Below are 21,734 nucleotides of genomic sequence, written 5' to 3'. Positions count from 1 at the left end.
GGCTGTCCTGGGTAGTGGTGTACTGGGTAGGAGTGTCCTGGGTAGTGGTGTCCTGGGTAGGGCTGTCCTGGGTAGGGGTGCCCTGGGTAGGGCTGTCCTGGGTAGGGGTGTCCTGGGTAGGGGTGTCCTGGGTAGGGCTGTCCTGGGTAGTGGTGCCCTGGGTAGGGGTGCCCTGGGTAGGGCTGTCCTGGGTAGGGGTGCCCTGGGTAGGGCTGTCCTGGGTAGGGGTGTCCTGGGTAGGGGTGTCCTGGGTAGTGCTGTCCTGGGTAGGGGTGTCCTGGGTAGGGCTGTCCTGGGTAGGGCTGTCCTGGGTAGGGGTGTCCTGGGTAGGGCTGTCCTGGGTAGGGGTGTCCTGGGTAGGGGTGTCCTGGGTAGGGGTGTCCTGGGTAGGACTGTCCTGGGTAGGGCTGTCCTGGGTAGGGGGGTCCTGGGTAGGGCTGCCCTGGGTAGGGGTGTCCTGGGTAGTGGTGACCTGGGTAGGGCTGTCCTGGGTAGGGGTGTCCTGGGTAGTGGTGACCTGGGTAGGGGTGTCCTGGGTAGGGGTGTCCTGGGTAGGGCTGTCCTGGGTAGGGCTGTCCTGGGTAGGGGTGACCTGGGTAATGGTGACCTGGGTAGGGCTGTCCTGGGTAGGGGTGTCCTGGGTAGGGCTGTCCTGGGGTAGGGGTGACCTGGGTAGGGCTGTCCTGGGTAGGGGTGACCTGGGTAGGGCTGTCCTGGGTAGGGGTGACCTGGGTAGGGGTGTCCTGGGTAGGGATGTCCTGGCTCGGCTGCGACGGGGACATGTGGCTGCCCCCCTCGTCACTGGCTGTTGTACACCTGCGTTGTCGCACTCGCACGAGACGGGGGCGTCGTCTCTCTGTTGCGCCGCGCCTGTCCCTGTCTCGTGGCCACCCTGGGGTGTCCTGGGGGTGTCGCATGCCAGAGGGGCCGGATCTCTCCCTGTCTCGTGGCATCCCTGGGGCATCCTGGGGGCGGTCGGCATCCACGGGGACAGGTGCCTCGACGTTTGGTCCTGGAATACACAATACAGCAGCATGGTTAGACACTCGGGCGGTGATCTGGGGATATGGGGGAGGGGGGGGAGGGGGGAATATGGGGAATATGGGGAGGGGGGCATATGGGGAGGGGGGATATGGGGGATATGTCAGATATAGGGGAGGGGGGATATGGGGGATATGGGGAGGGGTGATATGGGGAGGGGGTTGGGGGGATATTAGGGGACGGGATAAAGGGCAACAGATTTAGGCAGGCATATACATGCAGGCCAGCGGTTGTGCGTATATTGGCAGTGGTGCGCAGCACATTAGGGTTAGGGTTAGGTTAGGGTTACTTGCACCTGGGGGTGTGCCGCACATTGGAGGGGGGGTGGGTACTCACTCTGGCTGCCCTGACAAGGTCATTCACCTTCTTGTGGCACTGGATTCCTGTCCTTGGTGTTACAGCCACAGTGCTGACGGCCTCTGCCACCTCCCTCCACAGGTGCCGGCTGTGGCGTGGGGCAACCCTGTGACCGTGTCCGGGGTACAGGGCCTTCCTCCCCTGCTCTACTGCGTCCAGGAGCGCCTCAATGTCCTGCTCCTGGAGCCTCGGAGCTGCGCGGCGGGCGGCCATCTAATCGGGTCTCCGGGATGGGGGGTGGGCGTCTTTTGTGTTGTGATGCTGCGCTTCCGTGGAGGGTGACGCCGTCGTGAATGGCGTCACGCCGCTACTTGCCCAATCCTGGCCGGGGAATTTGCGTCGTTTGGGGGGGGGGCCCGAGGCCGGAGTGATCCGCGACGTTTTTGTCGCCGGGTCCCGGTGGTTAGACACTCGGGCGGTGATCGGGGGATATGGGGGAGGGGGGGAGGGGGGAATATGGGGATTATGGGAGAATCCCGCCCGTTCAGTGGAGTAGTGATCATTGTAGTATTGAAAAAAGATAGGTCGAAACAAGAAAGGTTATAATGAGCTCGAGGGTAAAATATGAAGATGAAATTGAGAGAGCTTTTATGAATCAGACAGCAAGATATTCTTGAATCTGGTATATCAAATTCAAATGTCCCAGATCCCTTGGGAAAATCCCTGTATCTTTAGTTCTGTTGGTGGTTGGGTAACTTTTCTCCTCAGAATTGTTTCAATGCGATGGGCGGCGCGGGTGGGGGGGGGGGGGGTGGTAGGTGAGTGCACCTTTTGTTTTTTGTGTTTTCTTTTTCTTTTGTTTTTTCTTGTTGCACTGTTAGTTGTGAGGTGTGTGAGTGGGGTGGTGGGGGGTGCTAGGGGGTGGGGAGGATCGGTGGGTGGTTGGTGGTTTAGGTGCCTTGGGCGGGGGCTGCCAGGCTAGCTGGGCAGCGAGTTAATGGGAGCGCAGTGGGGGTGAGCAAGCGGTCAGTGATGAAGAGGGGGATGGTGTTGTCGTTTTGTTTCAGAAATGGGGAGGGGTTGGTTGCTGACAAAGGTGTTGTTGATGTGGCATTATATGGGAGGGAGTGGTGATGGTGGACATCTGGGGTGGGTCTTTTTACAAGAAGGTGGATGTGGCCTTTTTACAAGAACCACATTTGAAGATCGGGGTCCAGAGAAGGCTAAGGGAACGGTGGGTAGGGCAGGTTTTCCATTTGGGAGTTAGATATGAAGACGTGTGGGGTGGCGGTCAATAAGTGTGTTGCGTTTGAGGTGGGGTATATAGTAGCGGATTCGGGGTAGAGGTTTGTGACGGTAAGTGGGAAGTTGGAGAGGATGCCAGTGACTCTGGTAAATGTTCATACCCCAAACTGGGATGATGTGGAGTTCATGCGGCGAGTATTTGGGAAGGACTCACATCGGCTGATTATGGGTTGGGACAACACGGTCCTTGATCTGCGGATGGACCGATCAAGGCTGAGGTCAGGAGAGTATCGCCGGTGGTGAAGGATCTGAAGGGGTTTATGGAGCACATGGGGGGAGTGGTTCCATGGAGGTTTGGGCGACAGAGAGCGAACGGGTTTTCATAGTGGTATTGGGCCGTGTGGGGAGTTGAATGGGGTATTTGAGGAGTTCAGCAGGAGGTTTCATGAATCGGTGCACCCGTCTCCGGGGAGGGGTGGGGGGGGGGGGGGGGGGGGGGGGACCTCCAGTATTTTCTGGATGGGCTGGAATACCCCAGGGTGGAGCAGGTCCTGGGTGAGGGGCTGGGAGGACCCATTGGACTGGCGGATGTAACGGAGGGTATGATGGCAATGCAAGCCGGGAAGGCCCCGGGCCCAGATGGCTTCCCAGTAGGATTTTATAAAACACTTTCAGGAGACCGGGGGGCCCTGCTGGTAAGGGCATTTAATAAGGCGAGGGAGAAGGGTGAGCTCCCCCACCACGTTATCACAGGCCTCAATATCTCTGATTCTGAAGGACACGGAGCAATGTGGGTTCTACCGCCCAGTATCACTATTAAATGTGGGTGCCAAGTTGTTGGCTAAGACTTTGGCCTCGCAAATTGAGGACTGTGTGCTGGGGTGATTGGCGGGGACCAGACAGGGTTTGTGAAGGGGAGGCATGTGTCGGCTAACATCAGGCGTCTGTTAAAAGTCATAATCATGCCCTCGGAGGGACGGAATTTGGGGGTGGCAGTCGCAGTGGATTCGGAGAAGGCCTTTGATTGAGTGGAGTAGGAGGATTTGTGGGAGATATTGGGGTGGTTTGGATTTGGGCAGGAGTTTGTGGATTGGATTCAATTGTTGTACCAGGCGCCGGTGGTGAGTGTAAGAACGAATCGGGTGAGTTTGGGGTATTTTAGGCTGTATCAAAGGATGAGACAGGGATGCCCCATTCTCCCCATTATTTTCTGCCATGATGATAGACCCACTGGCGATGGTGCTTAGAGCGTCAAGAGGTTGGAAAGGGATCGTGCGTGGGAGGCGTGGATGACCTATTGCGGTATATATCAGATCCACTGGAAAGTATTGGAGGTATCATGGATATTTTGGTGGAATTCATCCGGTTTTCTGGGTATAAGTGAAACATGGGGAAGAGTGAGGCCTCTCCGATGTAGGCGAAGGGGCAGGAGAGGAGGCTGGGTGAGCCGCCGTTAAGGATAGCGGGGGTGAGTTTCTGGTGTCTGGGCATCCAGGTGGCGTGGAGGTGGGAGCAATTACACAAATTGAATCCGGCCTGGCTGGTGGAGCAAATGAAGGGGGAATTTTAAGAGGTGGGACATGCTTCCGCTTTCACTGGTGGGGCAGGTGCAGTCCGTGAAGGTGACTGTGCTCCCGAGGTTTTTGTTCGTATTCCAGAACCTCCCGATTTTTATCTCAAAGTCCTTCCTTAGGAAGGTTAACACATTGATATCGGAATTTATGTGGGTGGGGAAAGACCCACGAGTAAAGATGGCGTTGTTGGAGCGGGGGCGAGGGGAGGGGGCAGGCTGGCCTTGCCATATTCATTGAATTATTATTGGGCGGCAGACACAGCCATGGTAAGGAAGTGGGTTGTGGGGGAGGAGTTGATCTGGGAGCGGATGGAGGCAGCCTCGTGTAAGGGCTGGGGGCACAGTTGATGGCGCCTCTGCCGTTCTCGCTGGCCAGGTACTCCACGAGTCCGGTGGTGGTGGTGACCCTGAGGGTGTGGGGACAGTAACGGCAACACCTGAGGCTGGAGGGGGGCCTCAGTTTGGGCTCCGATCTGTGGGAATCACAGGTTTGTTCTGGGAGGGCTGGGGGGGGGGGGGGGGGGGTTGGACGTGGGGTTCCGGGGTTGGCATCGGGCAGGGATCATGCGGTTTGTGGATCTATTCGTGGGGGGGGCAGCTTCCCGAGCTTGGAGGAACTGGTAGAGGAGTATGAGTAGCCCAGCGGAAACGGGTTCCAATACTTACAGGTGCGAAACTATGTGAGAAAACAAATGCAATCCTTCCCTGATCAGAGTTGCAGGACAAGGTGCTGTCGAAAACAGAGGTTGGTGAGGGCAGCGTGTCAGAGATTTATAAAGAATTAATGGATTGGGAGGGCGCCTCGAAAGGAGTAGTTAAGCAGAAATGGAAGGAGGAGCTTGGGGGGGGGTTGGAATTGGAGGCTGGGTTATGGGAGGAGGCTCTGAGGAGGGTGAATGCATCCTCTTTGTGTCTCATTGAATTTAAAGTAGTCCACCATGGCTAGAACAAGTAGATTCTTTAAGGGGTGGCGAATAGGTGTGGGCGGTCTGCGGGGGGGGAGCCGTGAACCATGTCCACATGTTTTGGGTCTGTCCGAAGCTAGAGGGATTTTGCCGGGGGTTCGCTACCATGATGTCGGAGGTACTGGGGGTGAAGGTGGTTTCGAGTCCAAAATTGGCAGTGTTTGGAGTGTGGGAAGACCCGGGAGTCCAGTGGGTGTGAGAGGCCATCGTTCTGGCCTTTGCCTCTCTGGTAGGCCGGAGATGAATCCTATTGGGATGGAGGGACTCGGAGCCGCCGAAACCGGGGGTGTGGGTAAGCGACCTCGCAGATTTCCTTAGGCTGGAGAAAATTAAGTTCGCCTTGAGTGGGTCCGTGGAAAGGTTTGCCCGGAGATGGAAACCGTTTATTGATTTCTTCCAGGACAGCTAAGGGGAAGGGGCCATCTTGCCATTGGCCTGTGCCATGGAAGCAGTAGTGTGTGGATTGTCTGGGGAGGCGCCTTGTGTTGGCATGGTTCCGAGGGACTGTGCGGTCATGGTCGAGTCAATGGGTGGCTTCAGAGCCTCGCACTCTGGTGTCTGGGTTGGATCCACATCTCCAACGTTGAGTGCTATCCCTACACACTGTGTTTGAGCCCCAGGTGATGGCTCTTCGTCACTCAAACTTACAATGCATATTATCTGGTCCTGAAGTACCAAATGATGGCTAATCCTCAGTCCTGAGGGGAAAACAATGTTAGACACTGATGCATGCTGGTGGCCTCAATGGCCAGGGCACCTGGCCATGGCAGCTGGCATGGGTGCATATGGTGCAGGGTGGAGGTTCGACCATCCTCATGATGCGGGGGCAGGGGTCCACAGGGTGTGTGGGTTGCGGATTGGTGCCAGGGGCACAATGCTGCCTACTCACCCTGGCCGCCCTGAGGCAGCTGTGCAGCTTTTAATGGCACTGCAGGCTGGTCCGGACGGTGTTGCTCGTGGCGCTGACCGCCTCTGCCATCTTTGCCCCGGAAAGGCGGCGGCTGGCAGCCTCCTTCCCGGGCTCGGGTAAAGGATGGCCTGCCTCTCCTCCACAGCGTCCAAGAGGGTCTCAAGCTTGACGTCGGTGAAAGGGTGCTGCTCTCCTCGCTGCCATCTTGTTGGCTGAGATGGTGTGTGTGGGGAGTGAAGTGTGTATATGTGGCTGTAGCTTGTCAGCCTCCTGAGTGTCAATCGCAAACCTGGCGAATCCGGTACCGTTTCTCTTTGGAATCAATTATGTTCCACGTGGAGCCGGTGATAGCTCCTTGACAGTTGGCGAATCAATCCAGGTTCGGCACCAGTTTTGCTGTCGTGGAAGTCCAATCTTGCCCCAGAGTCTACAAGTAGTCTCAGAATCTCAGAATCCAACTGATGACCTCTGATTCTAGATTGCCCCATAAGAGGAAGCATCCGCTCTATGTCTACGTTTATCATTTTATATATGTCAATCAGATCTCCCCTTTCTTTTAAACTCAAAACACTATGGGTGGGATTCTTTGTTAGCCGACACCGGAATGGATAAAGAATCGGTTGTGAAGCCCTAAAGCGTGGCGGGCACCGGGCCCAGGGCAGAATGCCATGCTCCGGTGCCTCGACAGCAGCGTTAATGGGTTCTACTCCACAAGTACAGTAAATGCCGTTGGCACATCATTAGCCCACCTGACTCTGTATTCTCCGGGGCCTCCATGATGCTCCGCCTCTGCCAGGGGAAAGTACCGAAGGCAAGGTTCACGTGCGGTTTCAAAAATCAGGGAAATAGGCGCCTTGGCCAATGAGGGAGAGAGAGGAGGTAGAACATGCATGGGCTGCCTGACACTGGCAGGGATGGCTGGGCAGGCAGGGCTGGCTGGTGGTGGGGGACGTCTGCTAGGCCGGGAGCTAGTGGGGTTGGGGGTGACCAGGGGATGAGCCAGGGTTGCGGAGGGCAGAATTTCAGTGGGAAAGGCTGGGGGTTGGGATGGAGAAAGGGGAGGAGATGGAGGGGGGTGGCATGCGTGGGCAAGGTCTGCGGTGCAGACTGGGGCCACCATGTAAACCGTTGAACCTGATTGGACACGAGGGTACACACCATGATAACATGTGTCAGGACTGGCAGCCCATGGTCACGCCTCTGCATGTCCTACCTCCTCCCTCTCCCTCATTGGCCAAGGCGCCTGTTTCCCAATTTTTGAAACCACAAGTGAACCTTGCCGTCGGTAACATGTCGCCTTTCAACCCCTGCAGACAATAGACTTTAGAATTCAACCAGGAATGGCGGCCTTCATCCTGGTTGCTGCAGCCCTGAGGGATGCACTGAGGCTGTACGATCAGGAGCTGTTTGAGGAGGATCCTGTCCCAGAGGAACAAGAGCCAGCCGGTAAGGGTGGAGATCCGGCTGCCCAACAGGCCAAGGAGGAGGCGGTGGGAAGGAGGCGCTGCGTGAGGGCTCGTGTGTACCAGCATCACCTGTCATTCGAGGACCTGCTGGACCGGGCAGGTTGCCGAAGAGTCAGGCCGAGCAGGGGAACAGTGTGACATAGCTGCCAGATCATGATGCACATGGCACCGCGGGGGAATGGAGGAGGACACCTGCTCCCGGTGGCCATCAAGGTGATGGTCGCCCTGAACGTTTACATCACGGAGTCCTTCTTGGCTGTCCGGGATCTCAGAGCTCAGTGCACAGATGCATGAGCGACGTCACGGAGGCCGTAACTGCCCAGTCGGCACAATACATCCGTTTCAATGTGGACCGAGCCCACCAGGATGCCTGGGTAGCAAGGTTCGTGATCATCGCTGAGATCCTCATGGTCCACGGGGTGAGCAATGAGGTGTGTTTTTGAAAACTCACCACTATTCTTAGAATTCCCCCTATACCAAAAAAGGGCCGATATTCTAAATGGTGAACAGGGATTCTCACTCCCTGACTCCGATGCAGGCTTCAGTGGGTGCCATTCAGGTCAAACTATATTTTCAAGTTATCCCCAGTATAACCCATACCTTCACCGAAGATTTTATCTACTTACCACTTAGTAGCATTGATGTCCTGGGTCCTGCATTGCTAAGTAAGTAACATAGACTTTCAGGAATAAACCACTTTTTCAGGTTAAGTTAAGTTATTTTATTATTATATTTTTTCTTTTAAAAGCTGCAAACACTTTCTTTACAGAAAGGTAAAAAGATCTTGCTTCTGGATCCTGCTGGATGGTTGAAGGGACCTTCAGGCCCACCTTGACAATCAATCTTCTTTAAAGTCTGGTCATTTTGGGATGTATTCGCTGGTTAGCTCTGTTGCTGTCTTGTCGATCCATGTACTAAGCTATAAGATCTAGCTCTGCTAGCTATCTCTAAGCTGACTCTGACTCCTGTTTAAATTCTAGTCTTCCTTAGATGTATAACTGTTTAAACTCGGCTGCTTGCCTTGTCTTTCCCATGACCGAGCTCTCTCTCTCTCTCTCTCTCTCTCTGAGTTTTCCACCCCTTCTCTCCTGTTGCTGGTTTCCTTTTTCTCTGCTCTGTTGTTGTTGCTGCTCCCTGAGTTTATATTCTCTTGAAGAGTTATTAAGTTTTTAGAGCCTTATTGTAAATTAACTTATTTCCCTTTGATTGTTAAAAAGTATCTTTGATGTAAACATTTGAATACAACTAATTATTCATTTTGGGCATAACGTCACCTCAGATCTGATTACATTGTCCTTTGTGATCTTCAAAGTTCCTTTGGTTTCAATAGGTGTTACTTTTAATTCTGTGATTTCGAATCGATTAATTTTCCAATTGTCCCCAGCTCATAACTTTGCCTTTGATTTTGACTTTAAATTCTGTCTCTCGTAGACAGGTCGTACTCCAATTCTCTTTTAATTGACTTGATGTTCGTAGAATTTTACACTTTAGAATTGACACCAAATTCGACTGAGCATCTTCCACCCTTTCCAGCTGTTTACTAAGAGTTTATTTCAATTAAGGTGTGAGACTTTGCTTTTAGCTGTATGCTAAAATTTAACTTGGTTATGACTTGAAAGACCTGCCTGTTTTAAACATTCGTCAATTGAAACTCTCATCCATGCCTTTCCAGATGCTTCCTGAGATAGTTACATTCCATGAAGGTGTGAGCCATTGTTTTAGCTTACCACATGAAACCTGTGTGTTTGATAAGCCTGCTTGTGAGAAAGAATCTGCATTTTATAATCCTGCTCTTTGCAGCTATTAACCTTTTGTGGGATCTTTCCCTGTATCCTCTCAGACCAGATATTGCCAGACTTCCATGTTTCAAATGACACATTTTTCTGTATTTTCAATTACAGGTGCATGTCACCCTGCGAGCACCGACCCATAACAAGCTGGTCATCACAAACCAAAAGGGGTTCCACTCGCTGAATGTGCACCTGGTGTGTGACTATCAGCTGCACATCATGGGCTGGACATTCCGTTTCAGCAGCTAAGTGCCATCTCAAACGGAGAATTCGCAGCGTTTACGACGCCAAAATCAGCGCTGAACCCTCACCGACTCCGGGACCGGTAAGGGGCTAGCAACGGCACTGGGGAAACTCCCAGCTCCCATGCCGAAAACCTCCGGAGTTGGCCGAGTCCCAGCCACGCATGTGCACGGGGACGACCTGCAGCGGTCACACCGTTCAACATGGCACAGGCCATGCACGGACCCGACCCGCTATCCACAACCCCACAGGCCACTCACTGGCCACCCCCTACCATTCCCCAGTCCTGGCGGAAGCCCCCCCGGCCAGCGGCACAGATCCCGGCCGAGTGTGGCAGCGTTGGACACAGTCCACAGCCCCCACACCGGCTTCCCAACCGCTGACACCATATGTCAACTGCTCGGTTGGGGACACAGTCCATCGTGGGCGGAACATCACAGGAGGGCCTTCCGATGATGCACCATTGCCATTGCAACGGCGTGCGGCACGCAACACAATTACACCACTTCCATGGGCCGGAGCATGGCTGACCGGCGTCAAACACCGCCGGCTCCGATTTGGGCATCGGAGCTCATTCTCTGCCCGATCGGCAATTACGATATCGGCGTCGGACAACAGAGAATCCTTGCCCCATGTCTGTCTGCGCCGCTAGCCGGGAAGTGTGCACGATGCCTTCATCCTGGCACACTTAACTGGTTCCTGAACTTTCGAGGCACACCCCTGGGTGATCAGTTGGCTCCTGGGCGACAGGGGTTATTTACTGCGGTCAACGCGGAGTCCCGCTATAATGATGCCCATGCAGAGGCGTGATCGAGTGCTGTTTTTGCATCCTGAAGATGCAGTTCAGGTGCCTGAACTGCTCAGGAGGGGTCATACAGAGTGCTTGGGGTCCAACAGACAGCATGAGGAGACTGTCCCACATCATGGTATCTTGCTGCATCTTCGACAAAATCGTGCAGCAGAGGGACAATGTACCTGAGGAAGAGGTTCAACGCCAGGCCTCATCCAACAAGGAGGATACGGGCGAGGGCAATGATGGTCAGGAAATTGGGCCTGGACAGGCACAGGAGGCTGCAAAACTTGTGCGCCTGAGCCACCGCGCATAATGCTCTAATCACCTCAATGTCTACCAAGTAGGAGACTGGCCAGGAGGACAGATATCCCATCCCATCCCACCCCCACATTCACCCTACCATGAAAATCCTCTCGGCCCCCACCCCTTGCAACCCCCTCCATGATTCCTAACTGTCACACCGCAGAGCACGAGCCCTGGGTTGGCAATAACAGCAGGTCTGGTCAGTGGGATGGAGAGTGATGATGACCCACTCTGTGATGAGCTCTGGTGCTCGGCACCGGTTGCCAATGTCTGACTCCTGCCCACGGGAGCATTTTCCACTGTCCACCTGGGTGATCCCTGCATGCCATCTGGCCATTCCACCATACGATCCCATTGAACCCTTGCGGAGGTGTGAACTGGGGTGGAGAGGCCGTCTCCTGCTGCGACCAGACCTAGATGGGCCCAACTGGTACTTGGGTGACACAGGTGGCGCGGTACTGCCCTGTTCTGCCCGCTGCCCATTAGATGTGCCGGGGACAGGAGCGGGAGAGTCCATGACTGCGGTGTTCTGACTGGGGGAGTCACCGAGATGGGCCCCATCACTCCCTCCTCCCTCAGAGTGTCCGATTGCTCCTGGGATGCTTCATGGAACGACGGTGAAAGTGGAGCTAATGCCTGAGGCTCCCCTGCCACCTGGGGATGCCAGCCCTGGAGGCTCGCTCCCATCCTAACCAGGGTTTCAACACAGGGAGTGGAATACCTCCCTTTGGGACTGTACCACCTCACACTGTGCCACCACCTTCTGGGTCAGTGCCACATTGGCCAGGGCCCATGCAATGCTGTCGATGCCCTCGGCCATAGCACGCTGAGACTCTGGAGCATGCTGCAAAGCCAGGTGACCCTGGTACCTGGCTGCCTGTGATAAGGCCTCGGTCACCGCCCGCACAGGGTGCCCCAGGCCTTGTGCACCATGACTCATGACTGACACCTTCGCCCCCAAAGCCTCCATCGCGGTGTTGGCTTGGGTGGCACGTATGTTCGGCACCACCCGATGCTCCTGCAGGTGGTTGGATTCCTCCAACTGCACCTGCAGATGCTGGATGGTCGCCAACATCCCCTCATGTAGTCCTTGGCTCTGTGTCTGCAACTCCACTATAGATGGACCACCCTTTCCAGAAGCCTGAAACCCATCCGGATGGCAGCTACTCCCCGGGGCTGGGCCGCCCTCCAACCATCCATCCCCTCAGGGGTTCCTACCTCCACCTGTTACACCGCTGCATGTGTGTGTGGTGCGCAGCAGATAGTGTCCCAGGAGTTTCCGCTAACGTGCTCGTGGTGAGTGGTGGTGTTGGAGTGGGGGTGCTTGGGTGGTGGTGGGACAGGGGGCGGTGTGAGGATGGTGATGGAGATGGGGATGTAGGCATGGGGGAGGGGGGTTATGGATGTGGGAGTGGTGTGGGTGGAGGGGGTTATGGGGATGCTGGTGGTGGTGGGGTGTACTGGTGGAGTGTGGCAGTGTGGAGATGGTGCTGGAGGGAAGGGTTGTAGGGGTGGTGGGGGTAGAGAGACAATGTGAGGGTGGTGACACAGTAGTCATAAGGAACTGCAACTCAGCCGGGTCTTCACCTCAGTGACTGCCTGTGGTAGTCACCACTGCTGTATATATTGTATATAGATGTCGGTGTAGGTATTTTGTGGTAAGGCCCTGTACTACTGGTACGGGGGTAGTTCCCTGCCTGCTGGCTCCGCCCAGTAGGCAGAGTATAAATATGTGTGCTCCCAGTACAACAGCCTCTTCGCCAGCTGCTGTAGGAGGCCACACATCTTAGTGTAATAAAGCCTCGATTGCATCCAACTCTCGTCTTTGTATAATTGATCGTGCATCACTGCCCACCGCTCACGTCCAGTGCCCACTGCTCTGCTGTGGTGAGGGGCCACAGGGCCAGCAGTTGACCTCTGGTCTTTTCCCTCTCCAGGTGGTTGTGGGTCACCTTTTCCTTGGCGGAAGGGAGAAAGGAAATGCACAATGTTAGACAGTCGGACGCATGCAGCACAGAGGGTGGGTAGCTGGCAGCCTTCATGGCCAGGGCACCCGGCCATGGCGACTGGTATGGGTGCTGGCATGTGATGTAGGGTGGGGGGAGGGGTGGGGCTACAGGTGAGTGGGTCAGGACTTAGTGCCAGAGCCACAGTGCTGCCTACTCATCTGATCGCCCTGAGGAGGTTGTGCAGTTTCTTACGGCACTGCTGGCCGATCCTTGCTGTGTTACCCACGGAGTCATGGCCTCCCACCAAACCCAAGCCCTGTGCACGGTGGCAGGTGACAACCTCCTTCCCACCTCAGGATACAGGATGGCCCACCTCGCCTCCATGGCATCCAGCGGTGTTGTCAGTTCAGCATCAGTGAACCGGGTAGCCACTCTTCTTGCTGCCAGCTTGCTGGTTGGGATGAATGTGTGTGGTGAGTGGAGTGTGTATCTGTGGCTGCAGCTTGCCAGCCTCTCGATTGTCGATCCTGACTCCGGCGAATCAAACACCATTTCCATTTGAATCGATTGTGCTCCACATGGTGCCGGTGCTAGCCCCTTCATGGTCAGTGGATTGATCTGGGAACGGTGCCAAATGTGCTGTGGTAGAACACCTCCGATCAGACTTGGCGGCAACACTGGCACAGAGCATCCCGCCCCTTATATTTGCAATCAATCCAGTGAGCCTCCTCTGAACTGCCTCTCATGCAACTACGTCCCTCTCCAAATAAGGGGATCAAAAGTGTACACAGTACTCCAGGTGCAGTCTCATCAATGTCTTGCACAGTTGTAGCAACACTACTTTTATACCTTAACTATAAAGGCCAAATGTTTTTTGCCTTCCTTATTACCTTGAGGTAAAACTTCTGAACACTGTATCCTCCTCCTGCAGTTGAGTTGTCACCTGATCACAAGGTCATTTTCTAAACAAAGAGTTTTGCATTGACCGTTACATTTGCTGAGGGTACAGGAATTCTGTTTGCTGCTAAAAATGTGGTGACTATAAATTATTGCCATGGGATAGATTTCGCACAGAGAAGTTGAGTCACAAATATAGGGCCGCTACAAAAAAGAAAATCCATGGGAGCACAGACACACACCTATTGGGGAAGGACAAAATTGCCACAGTCCATCATCTGTTCTGAGTTTTGTTTGACCTCACAGACTCAATATGAATAAACGTTTTTGCTTACAATGATACTCAAAGTGCGACAAATTGGATACATTACATATTTGATTCTGAATTTCACAGACATTTTATTGAAAATTATGATTGTTGCTTCTATTATCATCTCATGCATAATGTATTTGTATTTGAATTATATTAGCATATGTGTGGACTAATGTCAGCCCAATTTGCGTACATGTAAAGCATGCAAAAATATATTGGTACATCTGGTCATTGGCTTTGTTCTGTGTTAACTAAAGGTCTGACCTCATTCTTCTACAACCTCAGCAGTTACAGCATCTTTCACCTGAATAATGTCTTTCATATAAAAGCATACCACGGCAAGGGATTCCAGGAGTAGGCTGGAATGGGCACTGAGCAGCAGAAAATCTCTGCCATGTAAAGGAAAGTAGGGTGAAGAGGAATGTATTGAGGAAGTTTATAAAATTGAGAGAAATGTAACAACACGGAGAGACATAGGAAAGATGATCCTGGCTGCATGGGAAACAGTTTAAATGAGGGATGGGTGATAAATAGGCCTAACTGCAGTCCTGCTGAGAAATACTGAATGCAGTGAAAAAGTTTCTGTCTTCATTTTGAGGGCATCGTTTACCCCAATTTGTAGCCTATAATTGCTTTCCCCCTGTTATGTACAAATGTCTAACTTCAAGATTCAGATGTTGTAGGAATATAACTTCTAGTTTGGGGAAAATTGATTTTTGAAGTGTGGGATAAGTGGAAAAAACCTGGGGTTGAGAAACTGATAAACACCCCGATGGTAACTACAATTTAAAGGATAGTCTATGTTTTCTAAAAGGAACTAAATAGAGGTATGAATAGAGTAAACAATCTGAGCCTTGGTAAAGAAAAGGCGCGAGATCGATCCGCCACGTTACGTCCGAAAGGCAGTGTGGCAAAACGTGGCATGGCCGGTAGATGTCGGATGATCCCTCTTCGGGGATCTACTCAGCTTACCACGCCTCACAAGATGTAGCACAATCTCGCGAGGTATCGCGGTGTGAATCCAGTGTGAGTAGGTTCACCTTTTAGAAAATCTGCTTATTAGAGTGGGACATCGAGTCGCACTCTAATATGCTCTCTCGTGATCTACCCAAGGTGTTGGGATCTAACTCCCTCGGATCTATCTCCCTTGGAGATCTCGAGTGAGTGCCATTCTGTGCTGGGGATCGGAGGCCCATAGGTGCTTGCCCGCTGGGCAGGCTGGCACCCTGGGAACCTTGGCACTGCCAGCCTGTCACCCTGGTACTGCCAGCTGGGCACCCTGTCAGTGCGACCTGGGTAAGTTGCCAGGAGAACTGCCAGGCTACCAATGGCAGTGCCTAGGTGCCAGACTGCCATTTTTCCAGTGATGGCGATTGGGCCCCAGGGTACCTGCACGGGGGCAGAAAGGTGTGTGTGTGGGGGGGGGGGGGGGGGGGGGGGGGCTGAGAACCCTCTTATTTGTGAGTTGGGGGTTCAGGGGTTGGTTTGAGAGATCGGGACATCATTTAAAAATGGCATCCCGATCTCATCCTGTACTGAAGAGTTCCAGCAAGTGGAGCTCCTCAGTGCAGGAAATGGGACTAAGTGCGGCCTCGGCTATGCATTCCCCACTGAGGCCCCCAATCTATCCAAATGGCTGCTCAATAGCGTGGTGTTTCTCAGTGTTCAGAGCGTCAAGGAACACTGGGCTAATCACGCGTTATGGGACTCTGTTCCCATTGGGTAGATCGCACCCAAGATGTCCACAGTTGTCTTCTCAAGGGGTTTAAATTATTCACGTTGAACCCAGATCAAATAAAGATTTGGAAGCAAAGGCTAAACAAGACAAGTTTTTAAATTATCCATATCATTTTCAGATCAAGGTCAAGGGATATGTTTGGAAATTGTAAATAATTGGTTGAAATCTTTATCTGGAACATCCCAGATGTCATCGGCATGTCATGTTGCTGAGAGGATAAATAGAGGGAGTCAGTCTTTCGTTTTGGGTTTATGCAGCTTTTTCTCACATGAACAGTTGATCAGCTGTCTGTCAGCAGCCAGAATAAGGAGCGTTGAGGCCATTGGGAACCAGGAGTTTTCCTGAGTTAGCATCACTCAGCAGAAATCGTGAGTGGGGCCCATGTTCAGAATGAAAAGTCCAAATTCATGAGGAAATAAACATTTTAAAGTTGGGAAAGCTAGAGGAAGAGATCAGCAGTGGAATATCTACAGACAGAGAGAGCGCTCTGGAAGTCTTAAGTGCCAGACTGGGGAACTGAGGAGAATCAAAGTAAATTGCTGAGAGCTGTGGCACACCTTAGTTTGGTCCCAGAAAAAGTGAAAGAATCCTCAAGATCCTGGAGAATACAGGGGAATTCCTATACATAATTAAAAGCAAAACAGGACATGTTTTGTTCAGGTTTCTGGGTTTAAAAATTAGGGTTTACAAAATATAGTGTTAAATTAGTGGCACTTACTTTGTTAAAATATTTTTTAACTTCGTACAGAAATCCTTGCAGCACATTTTTTCATATAATAGCTGGGAGCTTAAAATTTCTTTTTAAAAGTTGATGATCTCCCTCGAGATAATAATACATAAAATTGTAAGAACATAACCAATAGGAGCTGGAGTAGGCCAGATGGCTCTTTGAGTCTGCTTCATCATTCAACAAGATCATGGCTGATCTTTCACCTTCCCACCCTATTCCCATATCCCTTAATTCCCTTAATAAGCACAAATCTATTGACCTGTGTTGTTAATATATTCAAGAGCTGAACAACAATAGTCCTCTGGGGTATTGACAAAGATTCACAATCCTTTCTTGTCATCCCAGCCCTAGATGGCAGCCTCTTTATATCAAGTCTGTGACCCTGGGTTATAGATTCTCCAGTCAGTAAAAACATTTTCTGAGCACCTACCCTGTCAAGCACCTTAAGCATGTTTTGTTTCATTTAAGTCTTCCAAACTCCATATGGTCAATTTCTCTTCTTTGGACAATCCCCTAGTCCCAGGAATCGACTAGCAATTCCCTTTAGGGCAAGTATATCCTTTCTTCGGAAGACCAACTGATACTGTGAAGAGACAATTAGAGATATGTGCGATCAGCCTGGGTAGATCGGGAGACTAGGAGGTGGGGGGATGGGTCACTGAGAGATGGGGCGATGCATGACTGGGAGGTAGCAGGATGGGTGACTGGGAGGTAGGGGGACGGGTGACTGGGAGGTAGGGGGATGGGTGACTGGGAGGTAGGGGGATGAGTGACTGGGAGGTAGGGGAATGGGTGACTGGGAGGTAGGGGGATGGGTGACTGGGAGGTAGCGGGATGGGTGACTGGGAGGTAGGGGGACGGGTGACGGAGGTAGGGGGATGGGTGACTGGGAGGTAGCGGGATGGGTGACTGGAAGGTAGGGGGACGGGTGACTGGGAGGTAGCGGGATGGGTGACTGGAAGGTAGGGGGACGGGTGACTGGGAGGTAGCAGGACGGGTGACTGGGAGGTAGCGGGATGGGTGACTGGAAGGTAGGGGGCGGGTGACTGGGAGGTAGGGGGATGAGTGACTGGGAGGTAGGGGGATGGGTGACTGGGAGGTAGGGGGATGGGTGACTGGGAGGTAGCGGGATGAGTGACTGGGAGATGGGGGATGGGTGACTGGGAGGTAGCAGGACGGGTGACTGGAAGGTAGGATGGGTGACTGGGAGGTAGGGGGATGGGTGACTGGAAGGTAGGGGGATGGGTGACTGGAAGGTAGCAGGACGGGTGACTGGAAGGTAGGAGGACGGGTGACTGGGAGGTGGGGGATGGGTGACTGGGAGGTAGCAGGACGGGTGACTGGGAGGTAGCAGGACGGGTGACTGGGAGGTAGCAGGACGGGTGACTGGGAAGTAGGGGGATGGGTGACTGGGAAGTAGGGGGATGGGTGACTGGGAGGTGGCAGGACGGGTGACTGGGAGCTAGCAGGATGGGTGACTGGGAGGTGGGTGATGAGTGACTGGGAGGTAGAGGGACGGGTGACTGGAAGTTAGGGGGACGATTGACTTGGAGGTAGGGGGATGGGTGACTGGGAGGTGGGGGGGATGGGTGATTGAGAGATGGGGAGATGGGTAACTGGGAGGTGGGGAGGATGGGTGATTGAGAGATGGGGAGATGGGTAACTGGGAGGTAGGGAGGATGGGTGATTGAGAGATGGGGAGATGGGTAATTGGGAGGATGGGTGATTGAGAGGTGGGGAGTGGGTGACTGGGAAGTGGGGTGGGTGATTGAGAGATGGGGGGATGGGTGATTGAGAGATGGGGGGGATGGGTGATTGAGAGATGGGGAGATGGGTAACTGGGAGGTGGGGAGGATGGGTGATTGAGAGATGGGGAGATGGGTAATTGGGAGGATGGGTGATTGAGAGGTGGGGAGTGGGTGACTGGGAAGTGGGGTGGGTGATTGAGAGATGGGGAGTGGGTGACTGTGAGATGGGGTGGGTGATTGGGAATTGGGGATAATGGGTGACTTGGAGATCGGAGGATTGGGTGGATAGGAATGGGGGGGGCGATGGGTGACTGGGAGGTGGGGGATGGGTGACTGGGAGGTGGTGGAATGGGTGATTAGGAATGGGGGGGGCGATGGGTGACTGGGAGGTGGGGGTTGAGTGAATGGGAGATCGGATGATTGGGCGACTGGGAGGCCGGGGATGGGTGACTGGGAGATCAGATGATTGGGTGACTAGGAGTTCGGGGGATGGGTGACTGGGAGGTGTGAGGATTGGGGTGATGGTGATTGAGGGGGGATTGGGGACTGGGGAGGATGGGTGACTGGAGGTGGGTGATTAGGAGGAGTGGTGATGAATGATTGTGCATTGGGATGGATGATTAGGAAGAGGGGGGGAGATAAGTGACTGGATCACTGAGCAGATGGGTGATGGGGAGGATTAGTGACTGGGCGAGTGGAGGGGGTGGTCGGTAACTGGAGTTTTGGGGGAAATGGGTGACTGATGCAAGTTAAGTTATATCATAGATATCATAGAATTTACAGTGCAGAAGGAGGCCATTCGGCCCATCAGGTCTGCATCGGCTCTTGGAAAGAGCACCCTACCCAAGGTCAACACCTTCACCCTATCCCCATAACCTCGTAACCCCACCCAACACTAAGGACAATTTTGGACACTAAGGGCAATTTACCATGGCCAATCCACCTAATCCTGCACATCTTTGGACTGTGGAAGGAAACCGGAGCACCCGGAGGAAACCCACGCACACACGGAGAGGATATGCAGACAGTGACCCAAGCCGGAATCGAACCTGGGACCCTGGAGCTGTGAAGCAATTATGCTATCCACAATGCTACTGTGCTGCCCAGTGGGGTTTTTTTTAAATTTCGAGTACCCCATTATTTTTTTCCAATTAAGGGACAATTTAGTGTGGCCAATCCACCTACTCTGCACATCTTTGGGTTGTGGGGGTGAGACCCATTCAGACACGGGGAAAATGTGAAACCTCCGCACAGACAGAAGTCCCGGGGCAGGGGTAGAACGTGGGGCATGGTAATACAGTGGTTAGCACAGTTCCTTCACAGCTCCAGGGTTCCAGGTTTGATTCCCGGTTTGAGTCCTGTGTGGCGTTTCACGTTATCCCCATGTCTGCGTGGGTTTCCTCCGGGTGCTCCGGTTTCCTCCCACAGTCCAAAGATGTGCAGGTTAGGTGGATTGGCCATGCTAAATTGCCCTTAGTTTAAAAAAAAATTCATTTTTTTCCAATTAAGGGGCAATTTAGCATGACCATTCCAACTACCCTGCCCGTCTTTGGGTTGTGGGGGCGAAACCCACAGAAACACGGGGAGAATGTGCAAATTCCACACGGACAGTGATCCATAGCCGAGATCGAACCTGGGACCTCGGCGCCGTGAGGCAACAGGCTAACCACTGAGCAACCGTGCTGCCCTCTACATTGTCCTTACTTTCCCAAAAGGGTGGGTGGGGTTACTGGGATAGGGTGGGGTTGTGGGCTTAGGTGGGGTACTCTTTCCAAGGGCCGGTGCAGACTCGATGGGCCGAATGGCCTCCTTCTGCACTGTAAATTGTATTCTGTGAAACAGGGTATGAGTGTTGGCTGTAACTGATCTTGAGCGGTAGGACCCAGAGGAATCCTCCGCGGGAACTATAGGGAAGTGTCGGAAAGGGCACTTGTCTCTCCAGTGACTAGAATTGCCATTGTACAAGAGATCAGAGCATCATAAACACCTTCCAACACCAGAAGCTTCAACCGAATGTAAAAGAAAAACCCCGCGAAGCCGGGTTCCCCAGTACCGGTCAGGTTCTTCCCAAGAACTTTGAGGGTTTTGAAAGTTGCACATTTTGCTTTAGGCAAGGAAGTGATGGGATCTACACCATCGCTGCCCGCTTGGGAAATCCGTAACCTTGCCCACACAACTGGCTGTGAGTACAGGCGCTAGCTGACCATCCATTTGTTATTTGGTTCAATTTGAATTTTTTTAAAAAGTGAAAATGTCGAATAAAGCAGGAGGGTTGGTGAAGGTCGCAGCCAGCAAGAGGCTGGTTCGAAAAGTATTTCCTAATACGGGAAGGATGATTAACATCGAGTAACTTTTCAGTTCCCTTTAATCGCACGGTCGAACCTCAGGGGTTGAGTTGATATTTGTTGGACTGATGTGTGTTTGACAGTCTTCCTCTTTCCTCCATTGTTTCTGGACAACCCTTTCCAACATGCAAGCTTGCCTCTCCGGTACGTCAGCCAATTGGCCGTTATTTGACACGCGACCGGCTGACCGACCGCGGGGGGCTGCACAACTGACACACACACACACACACACTCTGTGTTTTCTGCTCCCGTACTGAGGGACGCTGAGACTAGTCTGTCCCCAGCTACTGTCTGGGTGACTCCAGCTGAGTCTGGGCACAAACTAGGGATCAAACCCCAAACCCTCTGTATGAGTCATTCAGCCCCTCCAACCAAATACAGCCAGGGAAAATCCTGGTCCTTAGCTGCTTTCCATTCAACTTGTCTCTACCATATTATTTGTTTGTCGAACGTGTTACAAAATATACCTGTTTGCTGCATTCAATCAATTCCTGATGGTATTGCTGTCAACAATGCATCTAGTTTTCCTGCATTTTAATAAGCAGATTGTAAGCAGGAAAATGAATGATTTCAAAAGGAAATTGGGTGGGCACTTACGATTGGATTGCACCATAAAGAGTGAGCATGGACTCAATGGACCAAATGGCCTCCTGGTCTAAACAGTTGGAACTCAGTCTAAGCCTACGGGACAACCTTACCTATCCTGGAACTAGCTGAGCAGAGCATATACCATTTAAAAAAAAAGTTAATTTACAGGATGTGGGCAACACTGGTTGGGCCACCATGTATTGCCCATCCCTAGTTGCCCTTCAGAAGGTGGTGGTGAGTTGCCTTCTTGAACTGTTGGAAGTCCCTGAGGTGTAGGTCCACCCATTGTGCTATTTTCTCCCTCTTCCCCAGCACCAAAGTCCAAAGATGTGCAGGTTTGGTGGATTGGCCACACTAAATTGCCCTAAGTGTCCAAAAGGGTTAGGTGGGGTTACTGGGTTACAGGGATAGGGTGGAGGCATGGGCTTGAGTGAGGTGCTCTTTCCAGGGGCCGATGCAGACTTGATGGGCCAAATGGTCTCCTTCTGCACTGTAAATTCTAGACACTAACCAATATGATGAATCTACGACACAGTCCCTTCTCAAATAAGGAACTGCCTACTAGTGGTTTAACGTTTGCTGACTTAACTTTGCTTGGTCATTTTTAAGGGAATACTAAATTGTAATTTACACTTCCTAAAAATTCTCCATAGAATCCAGCCACATTTAGGTTACATTATTTATTCCAATTGATGGCACATCAAATTTGCCGGAGAGTTATTTAATTTCACCTTTCATTTAAATACCCCTCCCAACAAGCAACCATCACTTCAAAAAGATTTTTAAAAAATCTTCCCTGT

At 52.5% G+C, this 21,734-nt stretch overlaps 1 protein-coding gene across 1 annotated transcript in view; it reads left to right on the top strand.

The window, feature by feature from the left end:
• Positions 1 to 19,910: 19,910 nt before the first annotated feature.
• Positions 19,911 to 21,734, top strand: part of tesca (tescalcin a) — a 71,487-nt gene continuing 69,663 nt past the window's right edge. The window contains exon 1 of the mRNA XM_038790624.1: positions 19,911 to 20,183. Within this exon, the coding sequence (XP_038646552.1) occupies positions 20,123 to 20,183 (61 nt within the window). The 5' untranslated portion in view covers positions 19,911 to 20,122. The remainder of the gene's footprint in view (positions 20,184 to 21,734) is intronic.

The sequence above is a fragment of the Scyliorhinus canicula genome, chromosome 1, assembly GCF_902713615.1.
Source record: "Scyliorhinus canicula chromosome 1, sScyCan1.1, whole genome shotgun sequence".
Classification (NCBI taxonomy): domain Eukaryota; kingdom Metazoa; phylum Chordata; class Chondrichthyes; order Carcharhiniformes; family Scyliorhinidae; genus Scyliorhinus; species Scyliorhinus canicula.
The sequence above is the reverse complement of the archived record's forward strand: the minus strand, read 5'-3'. Positions and strand labels throughout refer to the sequence as shown.